Source organism: Tympanuchus pallidicinctus, unplaced genomic scaffold, assembly GCF_026119805.1.
Source record: "Tympanuchus pallidicinctus isolate F22 unplaced genomic scaffold, pur_lepc_1.0 scaffold16, whole genome shotgun sequence".
In the NCBI taxonomy this organism is placed as follows: Eukaryota; Metazoa; Chordata; class Aves; order Galliformes; family Phasianidae; genus Tympanuchus; species Tympanuchus pallidicinctus.
Genome location: NW_026294679.1, coordinates 11,337,316 through 11,351,067, shown reverse-complemented (window position 1 = coordinate 11,351,067; position 13,752 = coordinate 11,337,316). Strand labels below are relative to the sequence as shown.

Below are 13,752 nucleotides of genomic sequence, written 5' to 3'. Positions count from 1 at the left end.
ACAGAATTGTAGGGGTTGGAAGGGGACCTCCAGAGATCATCGAGTCCAACCCCCCTGCCAAAGCAGGTTCCCTACAGCAGGTGACACAAGTAGGCATCCAGGCAGGTCTTGAACATCTCCAGAGAAGGAGACTCCACAACCTCCCTGGGCAGCCTGAGATTGAGAAATGCTCCTTGTATGCAGCCAAACTGTAGAAGATGAGAAGATCTGTGAGGTGTCAAAATTGGTTCTCTCAAAAGTTCTCTTGCAGTTCTGTTGATTTCTGACCTTGGCTGTGACAGTTCCCCCCCAGTACATGCAGGAAATGATAGGAAGCAGAAGGAACCTCTGTTTTTCTGCTCTTCTGCCCCCACAGTCTTCCAAAATTGTGAGTCTGGAGAATGGATGGTCCAGAAAGTTGTCTGAGTAGCAATGCAGAAATGCAGCAACTTCTAAACACACAAAGTCATCAATGGATTTATTTTTCTCCACATCTTTGGTATCTCTGGGTTGAAGTCTTTTTGTACTCTGTAACAGCATTTCTGTTTTAGGATAAACCAAAGGAACCAGAATAAACACAAGTCTTTGATGGGTTGTCTTTCTGCTCCATCTTTTAGTGTGGTCTGAAGCGGAAGCAGAAGAGCTTTTACAGTCCACATTAGTATTCAAGTTGCAGGATGGTGCCCACTGAGTGTGAATTATGAGCGTGCTTGCAGGCTGTATGTATGGCTTAACAACTCCCACATCTGGGTACAGACTCTTGCTTTGCTCTATAATGTAGATGCTCACCATACATCTGAGCCACATGCGTGGTACCAATACAACATTTGCTTTGCTCTTCTGCATGATGGGTAACAGCTTTGGAGCTGTTTACCAGTTTATGCTAATTACTACCAATATTGAATGCAGCTGTGAGTGGTCCTTGTGTATTTCATACACTGTGACCCACGTTTTGAGAATCCGGTAAGATTATAGACATCGCTCTCCTTTAATGACAGCTGTGTTGCTGTAGAAGAGGCAGCATGTAATTAAATCCTCTGGTTTGTGATCTTGAATGCATTGAGACCTCAGTGACTGAAATGTAATTTGTGAAATTTTTTTTTGGTCTTTGTTTCTTTGTGCTCCCCCAAAAACCTTTAATTATATTCAGATTATAAACTCAGTTGCCAAAGCCATAGTTTCACCTCTCCTGACTATAGTTTTACTTCACAGTAACTGCCAAATTACTCACTTTCAAGGCTTGTGCTGTCTTTGCATTGATACTGGTCAGATTGTTTTAGTTCTCAATGCTTAGCGATGGAAAAGCCAGGAAATCTGCAATTAGACCACAAACCTGGCTGGATTAACCAGGGAAGAAGAAAGGACGAAGAAGATTGCAGCATTTGTCTCCAAACCACTACAAAAGTAGGGATTTTTATCTGCCTCTGTCTAATTAACTTCTAATGGCTTTATAATGTGATTACAGCTTGGAATGCTTAAAATAAACTTTGAACTGCCAAATACATTTCAGATCTCTTATATGGAAACGCACTTTTTTTTCCCCCCACTCAGAAATGGAAAAGTGTCTCTTTGTAGATTTAGACGCAGCACTTGAAGATTACGTTTGAATGCTGACAGGCACAGAGTTGACTGTAGGTGATGCTGAACAAAATTTGGTGGGCTGCCCTCAGCTGCTCCTCAGTGGCATCGATACTTCAGCAGCAGCTCAGGGCTTTAGAGCAAAGGTGACTTTTTCAGTCACACTTGAAGTTTTCTGTTGAATATGCACTACACTTTTTAATTCTGTTTAATGCTTGGGTAAACTACTGTGTTTGGTTTTAGGAGGGCACTTTTTTTTTTTTTTTTACAGCACTTTTAGATGTCCGTAAATGCAAGCTGTAGTATGAGTCACAATACTGCTTCAATTTCACCCTTTTGGATGAAGACTGCATTGCAATATTCTGTGGGATTGCATACTTTTGTATGGAGAGGGTAATGTGAAACAGCTGAGCATGAATGGTCAGGAGACAGACACAGGCTTTTTTCCCTTTATATCCCTGTGTTTGTATTTCTGAGCCACTTTTTGTTTGCTGTAATTACCCACAGCCTAGAGAAATAAATTGCTCAAGAATAGCTCTGTGCTGGAGCCAAGCCAAAGAAGCATTAAAAGCTTTAAAGAAGCATTTCTACCTGAAGCATTCCATTACAACACTTAATTTTTACTGACTTTTTGTGGGCAAGAAAATGAAAAAGTAGAATTGTGCCATGATAGGTAAATCAATTTCTTGATTAGCATCTAGAATTTGCTAAATCTCTGCTTAGTGCAGATAACTCGAGTGACTTTTCCCTTCTGTAGGGCGTCCTGAATTACTCTTGTTGTTTCACAAAGTCTTTGTATGTGCAACTGATGGAGACCAGGCAAAATAAAGGGAAGGCTCTGTTCTTTATAAAGGTGGTGTTCTGGAGTTGTCTCAATGCAGTAATTTAAAATGAGGGGGTGAACTGAGGCTGGAATTGGAACGGCGCACTCTGCTATGGTTTGGGGGAACCATTACCCTGCAACTGAAGCTGTGCATCAGAATGGTTTTACTGGGGGTGGCAGCAGTAGTGACTTGCCTGTGCCAGAATCATTCCTGAATCCTTTTAGCTTAGTAATGCACTGCAGGAGAGTTGTCCCTTTACTTTTTTGATATTCCTATTGAACCACACCTTATACGTGGGATTTGCTTGTATAAGGAGGATTTTAAGAAGCTGAGCCTTGTCCCTAGCAATAGTTGGTCATAACCATGATTCAGAAGACTGTTTTGAGGGAAGCTGCGCTGGAATTTATCCTTTCTCTTGTAGGCAGTGGTCCTCTGAACACAGACCATTTCTGTTGCAAATCCAAGGCTTTCCTCCAGCAATTGTCTAGATTTCACTGTATAGAAGATGACTTTTCACTTGCATTTCAAAGCACTACTTTAGCAGAGAGTTAATACTTGGTGACCAAGAGGTAAGACCTCTTCAGTAAGAATTAACATATTGTACTAAGTTCTCATCTTCTGTTCATATGCTGCCTTTCTCATTTTGTAAAGCTTGGTCATGTTCCAATGCCACCTTTAGCTTTTTTGTGTGAGCTGAAGAGGCCCAACCTTTTTAGTGTGTATTCTGAGACCAACTACTTGATCCTTTAGGAGTTTCCATTGTCATTTTCTCTTCCTTCTCTCTTTATCTTAGTTGCTTGACTTCCTTGACACCAGAGTTGTTGCAGTTCAGCACTCAGGAGCAGTGTGCTGCTGCCAATGCTGGGCGCTCATGGGTCAGAGCCAGCGGGCTGCACTGCTGCAAATACTGGGCCTCAGATCATCTCTGGGAAGTGTGGCCAGATCCCTAAAGCAAATGCATTATTGCAGAAACACAGATGAATGGCTACTCTAGAGTTCAGCCTAAATTGGGTTTTGTTTGTGCAGCCCTTCCGAATAGTTTTTACCACTAGTGAAAATGCACAGAGCTTAGAAGTGACCCAAAAGAAGGAAGCGGTCTGCTATTTTTCACTTCTTTTGAGTGGGAAGTCTGGAGACTTAAACAAGAATGTTTTGTATGGATAAGGAGAGCTGGGTTACCTGAAAATGCCTCCTTTGGTGTAGCAAGAGCTTTAAGTCAGTCTTGAATAGCAAAGATAGATGTGCTGCTTAGCTTAATGACACTAAGAGTTGTGCACTTAGCACATCAGGCTTAAAATAAAAACCAAAAATACCCTGAAAATTAACAACAAAACCTGGTATTTAGAAGTATTAAAATGAGCTGGTGCACAGGTATGGCTGGTCCTCTGTTTCAGTGACATGAGTTTTTGATCTTTGACAGTGGTATTAATTCTTAAGTTTTGTTGCCCTGAGCAGGCCAGCACAATATAAAGAAAATTGAGTTTGTTCTTAATCTGCATTGTGCTGTGAATAGAGCTTATTTCTGTGAGTGTTAATACAGGTCAAACAATAGAGATGTTAAATAATTCAAGGTGCTGCAGTGGATCAAGAGAAAATTGGGGAGCATAACTTGAAGCACTTGAGGGATCCTGGCACTTAGGGAGTGGATGTTGAATAGCTGATGACATGAAAACTTCTTAAACTGTCATATTTAGCTCTCTTTAAGTTTCTTTTGAATCTCTGAAAGGCATTAAAACTGTATGGAACTGCAGTAACAAGTGTAACAGCCAAGAAAACACTTTATCAGAGATGCTTTCCAGTAGCTTTATCGTAAGTACAGAAGTGACTCCTGAAGTTTCTGGTTCTCCGCTGTGACTGCTTCCCATAGCAGTGTATGGTAGCACAACTCACCACAGGCAGTTCTGGCACTGCGTTCCTCTTCTCGCCTCCTGTTTGGGGCAGTTCAGTGCATGCTGACGCTGTGACGGTCTGGGTCAAGGGACTAAGTCCATCCCAAAGCTGATTTCACATGGAGGCCATTCCTGTCTTCTGGCTTGGCTCCCCAAACCTGCTCGGGGCAGCCAGACAAGGGACAGCATTAATGCAAGGGAAAGAGGACAGGACAGTGGAGGTGTTGGCTCAAAAGTTGGGACGTCAGAAGCAGTGTGCCTCGCTACTGCGCTGAGTATGGATCAAGTTAAGTGCAGAAGCCAATATGCTGCTTTTGTAGCACTCAAATAGCCAATTTGCAGGGAGTACCAAATGTTTGTTTGGATGGCTTGTCCTCATCTCTTGAGCTGTGACACTTGGAGCACAAAGAGCTACAGCTGGAACAGCACTAAATCTGAATGAGAGAGAATTCCTGCACTGACTGTCAGAATGCTTCCTGCTGCTTTCAAGAGGTGGAATGTAGTTTAAGGATCACTGACACAAAAAAGAACTACTGGCAGCTCACAGGCTGTGGAAGGTCTGAATAGCACACATCATCATGCTGCATTTTGTAGTTAAACAAAATCTGAAGATAACCTGTTCCTATTACAAAGCTACAGAAGAGCTGAATGATGCTATTTCAATAATTCTTCTGTTGTTTTGTCTTTGCAGTTGACTTCTCTTAATTTATTTTAAAGATATGAACATAAGTAGCAATGACTTGGCTAGAATTTTAAATTTCCTGTTCTTTATAACACACGTTAATATCCAAAGAGAATTGTGGATTTGTCTCTAACGATTTTACTTGAACAAGGCTGATGATTTACAGCTTTTTTTTAATGACAGCTATCAAAGGATGCTGTCACTTCCTTTTCCCTTCAGAAACAGGGGAAACTTCATTGTTACAAACCCCAAAGTGCAGGGAGCAGCTGAAAATATGGTTTGAGAGTTTTGCAACAGCTGTTGCCAGTATTAGTGTGGTATTGATGCAGGCTTGTTTCCTTTCTTGCTCTGGTCATCAAGTGACTTTTTGTACATGTGAGCTCTTCAACTGCTTCTATAGCCTGTATTTTTTTCTTCATATATGAAGTACACTTTCTGTATTGTTCACTTTAGGAAGACAGTGGGAGAGGAGGCGATGGTGCTTCATCTTGGTTGGTTCCATCTCACCTGTGGCAGTTGAGCTGTGCTCCCTGCACTCCGGAATGTGGCTGACACTGCAGTATCAAACTATAAAGTGCCCTTTCCCAAACTGTGCCCCTGTTCCTGAACTGTAAATATTAACTGCAGTTCAGTAATTCTGTTATATTCCATCATCTTATCCAACAAATACAATTTCAGCACAGATCCTCAAGTGTTTTCTTTCTGCAATCTGAAATATAGTGCATTCAATCGTATTCTTTACTTTGACAGCAAATGTTTTTGACTTAATGACAGTGTACCACATTTTGCTTCTGTGACTGTAGTTTCCCTAGTAACCTGTCAGAAGGCCTTTGTTGAAGTGTTCTTAAAGTCCAAAGAAATTGTCATTTGTTCTTTATTTGTGATTTTGTTGACTGGTTCCTTCCTAGCTAGAAAAGAACCCATTTTCTATGCTGGAGTCAGATACATTTTTCTGCTTCGGGACATAAACGGCTGCACTGGGTTGGAAGACATTTCTCATCATGCCACCTCCGGTCTGGGCAGAGGAGATCCCCATTTCCATCTGTAACCCAACCCAAAGCAACAGGGTAAGGAGGAGCTGAGGCCTGACCCAGCTGCTCTATTTAAATTAATGAATTCTGGGTTAATATGTGCACCTCAGCGGGTGTAGGAAGCACAGGCGAACAGAGCGACAGTGCCACATGAAGCCAGCGCGCAATTGTTGGCCGAGAGCTACAGCGTTACCTCTCACAGCTCCAGCTGTCTGCCTGGGAAAGTAACAACGTCTCTGGGAGCCGTAATTCTCACGGAAAGTAACCCAATCTCCAGCCACCTGCCGCTTGTGCTCGGCTGAGGCCAGAAGCGAGAATGTAAGGTGGGGACTCGCAGGTAAAAGGCGTCAGATTTCTGAAGGCTTGTGTTCACACAAACCATAAAATTGTCAGGAGTGAATGACGGATGTCACCCATCAGCCTGGTAGTGTGGGATTGGTCTGAGGAAAGGCCATCAAACCACAGCTGAAGACAGCTTCAACTCTGACTTGCTGGCTAATGTCTTAAGGCATTTCTAACGAACAGCTAACAATTGTGGTTTGATGAAAAATTGTTTAACGAGACTATTGGAACCTTTATTAATTTGTCATCTGTAATAAAGATACGCTTATTGCTAAAGATTTAATTTTAAGCTACAGTGACTCAAATGAACTTGTAAATGAATCACTTAAATGTGATGCTTTTCCCAATGCAAGGATGTCTGTAGCCCAAGGTGAGGATATGCGGGGCTGTGCTTTCTGGGAAGCTGCAGCTCAGTTTGGGGCTGCCACGGGCTGTTGCTGGCTAAGCTGCAGGAAAACCACTGCTGGCAACTGCTGGTGGGCTGTGCAGGAGGAAGGGCCTGGCAGAGCTCAGAGCTGCAGGGAGAGCTGTTGGTTTGTCACACCTCCCCCTCTCTATTACTGGAGTTGATTGTAATGCAGCATTGTGTATTTGAATGCTGCATTTGGAAATGGTTCCTACGGTTATTGTAACTGAGTTAACGGAAAACAGCAGTCCTTTGCATTTATGCCTCTGACACCACTTAATATTTTAGTTCCAAATGTTTTCTCAGTCTTACTGGCTGGATTCCTGCAAGGATGTGAGCTGTCATGCAGCAACAGAAGGAGTCAAAAAGAAAAGTATATTATAAAGTAGCATGCTGTCTTTTGACTTGTCTCAACAATGTTTAGGAATTTTTTTTCTGTTTCGTTTTCTTACATGGGTGTGATTAAATAAAAGGAGTGCTTCTATAATCAGATATCGCTGCCACTGTGAAGCTGTCTGTAAAGAACCATTTCTGCTATTTTGCACCTCTTTCTCAGTTCAGCCCTGGTTGTCTCACAGATACACTTAGAAACATCCATCTGCTTTCAGGGAAATGACACGTGGACCAGGATCAACTCTGCTTAGCTCGTATGTGAAATGCCACAGAGTTAATGAAAATACATAGGGGAAACCATGAGGTTAAACATAAAAATTATATCGCATACCACGCACAGAAATAACTTCTGGAATCCTCAGAAACCAACAGTGGGGGAAGCAGAAGAACCACAATAAATACGAAGTACAAGGATAATGTTAAAATAATAAGTTGTCATGGAAACAGCTCCAAAAACAGTGTAGCCACAAAGGCAGCACCACCCCACAGAGCCATGAGGACGCACTGAGTGCTGGGCACGGCGCTGTTAGCAGTACCTGCTGCAAGGAGGGACATCTATCTGTGCTGCTATTGCAGTACGTTTCCCCTGGCATTAAGCATTTAGGTAAGTAAATGGTGTAGTAGGTAGCAGGCAGTGTCATTTCTCTCACTGGCCACAGTTCAAGGGCACATCACCTTCCTTGGTGGATGCTGCCCTTCGTTAGCTGCTCAGCAGCTCTGGAAGCATCACCTCAGTGTGTTGGAGCAGGTACAGCTGTGCTTGGCTGCCCTTGAGTTCCTCGGTGCAAACGTGTCTGTTGAAACTACGGACCTTGGATTTTCATTTTATTTCTTTGTGTGAGATACTCAAATGTTGTTCAGTGAAACAGATGCAAAATAATGTCACTTCTTTGCATTGTCTCATCTTCCTTCATTTTCAGAAGCTGCCATCTCTTCCCTCGGTGTAACTTCTGATTTATTGTAAAAGCAGTGGTTTAATATTGTAGAGCTAGCTAGGTTTGCTATTAAATTTGAATTGATGCTTTTAATTGTGTATCTCAAAATTTGCTGTTAGAATTAAGCCTTCCTTTTATTTGATGAATGCATTTTAGAGAAAAATCAACTTTCGTTAACCAAGAATGCCTTTTCATGTTTAAAAGATATTGAACAATTAATGCTGATCAGTAACGCTGGTTTTTAATTTCAAAAAGCACAGAGCATTTTTAGCTAAGATGTAGGGAACTTACACAAAAGAGCCCAGAGTAGTTTCTCCAGTAGGCCCAGCTGCTGCATACACATTTCTTTGATCAGACTGTTATAATCTGCAATCATGGCAGCTGTTTCTCCTTGATTGGTGTGGTCAGGGAAGACTGAGATCCGCTGCCTTCTGCCAGCTGTAACGATCAGCTCCTGCTTTGTCTCACTGGGATGGTTTTCAGTTCTGATTGCTCAGATCAGACACCATCAGGACGCACGCAGGGAGCTGGGTGTTATGCAGAAGTGTAGCATTTTACACTGAAACCACTTTCTGCAGGATAGGGATGTGTGTTTTCCACTTCCTGGCAAGTCTGAGGTGCTGTGAGTGTGACCGTAGTTTTGTTGCAAAGAATGAGTCAGAGAGGAAGAACTTCTCATCTGGTTGGTCTCGCTGCTTGCAACACATTCCGTGTGCTTATGTAACATCTCAGAGGAGATCAGGCTTAGGGAAGAAAAGTGACCAATAATGTTTTATCTCTCATCTCAGCAGTGACTCCAGCTGACCGGGCAGCAGGTAAAGGACGTGCTTCTCTCAGCTGTAAACAGAGGTTTAATGTTGAGGTGCCTACGTGCTGCATCACAGGCAGGAGGCTGTGCTGTTGGGTAGGCAGCATTTGCTGGTGGTAGGAAACTGAAACCGGTCCTCACAACCAGGGCCAAAACTTCATGGGGGTCACACAAAGATGAAAGATGGTTATCTCTGAGCTGTAATCCTGTTAGTGTGCAACAGGGGCTCTGCTCTCCCTGTTGTCCGTGGCTGGGAATATGTAACTGCTTGGCCGGGTGCCCGGACAGTAAACCCATCTCTTAATGTTTTGCTATCAGTGTCTTCACAAAGCTTCTGGATCTGGAACTTGTTTGGATATGTGACACTGTACAAAAATCCAGGAGGAGGAAGGAGGGGTCACCAGCTTCGTGCACTCATGGATGCCAGTTCACGAGAAGTGGTTGTTCCTTTCTCTGGTACTGATAGGTTTCCAACTGCTTCCAGTGTTACTGTACAGTAGATGTCATTTCCATTTTAGAGCAAGGGATGTAGGTACAGAGAAGCGATTTGCAAGTTCTGATTTACAAAGTAGTATTTATTCTGTGCAACCCTGCTGTCTTTCTCAAAACAGAGTTTGGAGAAGAAAGAGATTTTTGTGTTCTCTGCCAGCAAGGCTGCCCCTTGCATTGTAATGGTGTCACATACAGTTTGCTATTCCCCTGTGCATACTGTCTCTCTGTAAGCTAACATTTGCTGCAATAGCATTAAATATTTAATCCAAATAGAGGCTTGGGTGGAAGGATTACAATATTTATATGTTGCCATACATAACAGTCAATATTGTCATGATGTGTCAGTCAGATTTTGAAGGACTGTTCTTTCAGTTCAGCTTTCAACCATGTCTATGTATCATTTGAGAGAAAATTTTCTTAGTGCAAAGACAGACAGTCTCTGTCTCCCTTCCTTCCCTGTTTCCACGAGGCAGGACCAAACCATAGTCATAAAAGACAGCAGTTCAGATGTCTCAGCATAGGACTGAGGCTTAAATCCACTGTTATGGAAGTGGAGTCAAAAGAACTTATTTTGAATGTGCACAACCTCTGGGAAGCGTTAATGATTCTTTGATTTAAAATGTGAATGTGCCCAAATGCAAATCAAGTAAATGCAAATCAAGGTTGCAGCTCCACTAACAGTTTCGCTCCTTCTCTGACCTTTGGGGACTGTTGTGTGACAGAAGAAAAGCTTCAGCCAAAGCCTAGAAGAAACCAACGTGCCCCACAAGGCTCTGAGTGCCCTTTGTTCCTCTTTGTCTCATGGGCTGTTACCCCAGGAAATGCAATGCTAAACGAGGCCGCTAGAATAGAGGCTTTCTCTTGTTTCCCTAATGAGTTTTAGAGGAAAATCTTTCATTGAGAGAACACCTTTCCATGTTTTTTAGAGATGTTTGAACAATTAATACTGCTCACTCACGCAGGTTTGGATTTATTTCTCAGTCCAAATGCACAATGTTTCTTTCAGACTTCTTACAGCCATTCACAAGAACTGATGCTTACTGTAGAGTGGTGTGTGCATTGTATGATGGAAACTGATAACATCCTACTCAAAATGAGCCTTTAAAATCACCAGACATTGAGATGTTCTTTCTTTTCAGGTGTAACTTGATGTACGCTTGAAATGTTTTGTCTGCCCTCAGAAATTCGGTAGAAATACGCTGATCTTAAAGCTCATTTCTTTTTAGGAGGAAAAAAAGGCCTGGATCTAGGCATACAATTACTTCTGTTACGACTGGAAGTCAGATTGAGAGCATACGTTGGTTTTGATTATAATCAAGATGCTCATAAAGATAATCCTCCAGTCTCTATCATCGCTTCTGTTTTTTAATGAGATGTTTTAATAGAGCTACAAGGAGGAAATAGAAATTTCATTCAAAGCAGATTTCTGTCGACTTCAAGCAAAAGGATCTGGGGGAAATCAAAGTAGTGCAGAAATCTGACCAGGGAAAAAAAGGCAGCATGTGCTACAAATGCAGGCAGCCCCGTAGAGTAGAAGTGTGTATCGTAATGTGTTGGTGCTTCTTCCTTTCCATCAGAGGTGAAATAGAATCTAGAAGCAGCACTATCTCTTAGTGTGGAAGTGGAAACGTTGTTCCATTTTAACAAACACCATTGTGGTACAGTTCATGTGCAACTTTGTGTGAAAATGAATGGTATGGTCTTCTCGTGTTTTTGTGACGTATCTTCCTAATAAATTACACAGTCCTGCAGAGTGCATTGCCATATTTAGTTCCAAAAAATAAGTCTATAATTGAGATTTTACTGTTTTAGAAGGCACTTTCATTACTTGTTTTCTGGGCACATGAACCCACCGGGTCTAACTGTTGTGATGTGAGACATCTGTAAAGCTTCTGGGTTTCATTTGTAATGGAGCTTTGAGATGGAAGGTTGGTCTTTCATTCCTGCTATAAAGCAGACTTGTTTTTCCCCTTCATATTAGTAGACTGCGTGTAGGAAAAGTTCTGAGTAGTGTAAGGGGAGTCCTAGCAGATTCATCTTGTCATTGTTTTTGCTGTTATGGCTGTTTTATGGAAAACTTTCATAAACATCTGGTTTAGATCTTCTGTTTTGTTCTGTTGGGAGAACTCTTCATGGTAGAAGTGTGCCAATCTTCTTTAAAGGAATTCCAAGTTATTCCTTCAAAGAACTTGCAAGAGGATCATTAAGTGTGTAACTGTGTGCCTGTGTGACACACATCTACGTGGTGCTCATTGTGAAGCAGTCAGTGAGGTGTCCCAGCAAACTGATAACTGCTCAGCATCATTTTAACACAGGAGCTTGAACACAGCCCCTGGCTTGAGAAGAGCATAACCTCCTTGTGTTCTGGTAGAAGATGGTTTTTGTGTGCCTTTACAGACAGCTGTGCTGCCATAATGTGGGCAGTGTCAGAAGGGGAGGTGGAGCTGCCTGATACTCCTTGCCAACCACTGGCAAATGGTTATTTGAGGAGTAATGCAGAACTTCATCCAAGGCATACAAACAGCAATGGCCCTCAGCTACTGACTGCTTTGTGGCTTCAAGAATGCAGCTGGAACTGAGTATTGCCATGTGTCTGTCTTACATTGAGTCTCAACCTTGACAGAAATTTTTCTGCTGGCGTTTATCTAGTCTGTACAGTAAAGCTATTCTCCTTTGTGGAAAAGGCAAACTAAAGGTAGAAACACAGCACAGACTTATCAAGAGGGATGAGTTTTGTTTTGGTTTGTTTTTTTGCCAGTGACAACTGTCTGCTGAAATCCATATCTGAATATTTGTTGTGACTTTTTTTAACAGGCTCAGAACAAAGAAACAAAAGTGCTGGCTGCTGCAAAGGTGATTGATACAAAATCGGAAGAAGAACTTGAAGATTACATGGTAGAGATTGATATTTTGGCATCCTGTGACCATCCTAACATTGTTAAGCTCCTAGATGCTTTCTACTATGAAAACAATCTGTGGGTAGGTATTTTTCTTCTCTAAATACTTGCATTTGTTTCAAAAGAACATTGACATTATGCATTCTCCTGATTTTCTTGAAATGCTACTTATCAATCACATTTCTTCTGGCTGTCCCTATTCAGATAACTGTACAGTTTCAAAACTAATTCATAAATTGTAAGTATGACTTTTAGGAAACTGTCACTGTAAAATGACCCACCCTGAGGTAGCAATTTGAATCCAGAACTCAGAAATGAGCAGCTCGTTTTGATGTATGGGGAGAGTTCTTGGTGCTCATTTGTTACAGCAGGATTCAAACGTTAATTACATTTGCACAGTTCAGATTGAGACTCAGAATTTGCAGCTGTGAAATAAATAATAGGCTGAAAAGGTCAGCTTGGGAAGTAAGTATTTTAGATACACATAAGTGGTTTTGTTGGTGCTTCCAGCAAGGAGAGTTCACCATGACTTCAGCAGTTATTATTTGACTGATATTTGCAGATGCAGTGCAGTGGGTGTACGTGTGACTGCACCTCAGTTTTGTGCTGTGTCCTCTGCACGGACTCACTTGAGCTATTAAAATAATTTTATTCTTCTGAGTGGTTCGATGCAATATTTTAAGTGCTTTGGGGATTATACTAAGAATACATGTCTCCTTAAAAGGAGTTTGTAATCCAGAAAGATACCCTGAAAGAAATGTGAGACTCCACGGAAATTTTCTTTTAATTATGCTTTTCTTTTACGCATGCAAACAACTGAATTGTAATACCACGTTTCCTGATAATTCTGATTAACTCTGTGAAGAGTTTGTGTAACCCAAATGTAGAGTAGAATGACACTGTATAATACATGGAATAGAATAATTGGAATTATGAACAAATTTCAGTGCAGACAGGTGAGCATGAATGCAACTGTGCTTAGAAGCAGAATGGGAAACTGAGTTAAAATAGGTTTGCTGGCAGATTAAAGTTAGAAGGGAAATGAACAGCTGTAAAATGCAATGATACATCTGTAATCACAAAGAAGATAGAGAGCTGTGAAAGTGAGAGAGAAGGCTCGGACTGGTTTGCTCACCGCTCTGATGTGGTTCATAAATGGAACTTAATGGAGGGGGAAAAGAGAAAATGAAAGAGATTCGAACATGAAGAGTGTGGTTTTGCATTCCAGCTTTAGAAATACCATTTCTGTACCAAAGGGACCTTTGTCAGATTGTCAGATGAAACTTAAAATTGTACAGAGAATTTTTCATGTAGCGTTTCCTACGCTTCAGTTACTTGGCAGTAGGTATTCAGAAGCATCAAGTGAGAGAATGGTTTGAAGAATTCAGAGAGTTACATTGCATAGTGCATATGTTAGTATCATATTAATTACAACAGTAATTTCAAGTAAGACGTCACATGAGTGGTAAAAGAGTGTTATTGTGCAAGCTGTAATC

General features: G+C 41.6%; 1 protein-coding gene across 4 annotated transcripts in view; it reads left to right on the top strand.

Annotated features, from left to right (window-relative positions):
- SLK (STE20 like kinase) overlaps positions 1–13,752 on the top strand; it is a 46,169-nt gene that overhangs the window by 7,163 nt on the left and 25,254 nt on the right. For all 4 annotated transcript variants that reach the window (XM_052677930.1, XM_052677929.1, XM_052677931.1 and 1 more), the window contains exon 2: positions 12,174–12,338. In XM_052677930.1, the coding sequence (XP_052533890.1) occupies positions 12,174–12,338 (165 nt within the window). The remainder of the gene's footprint in view (positions 1–12,173; positions 12,339–13,752) is intronic.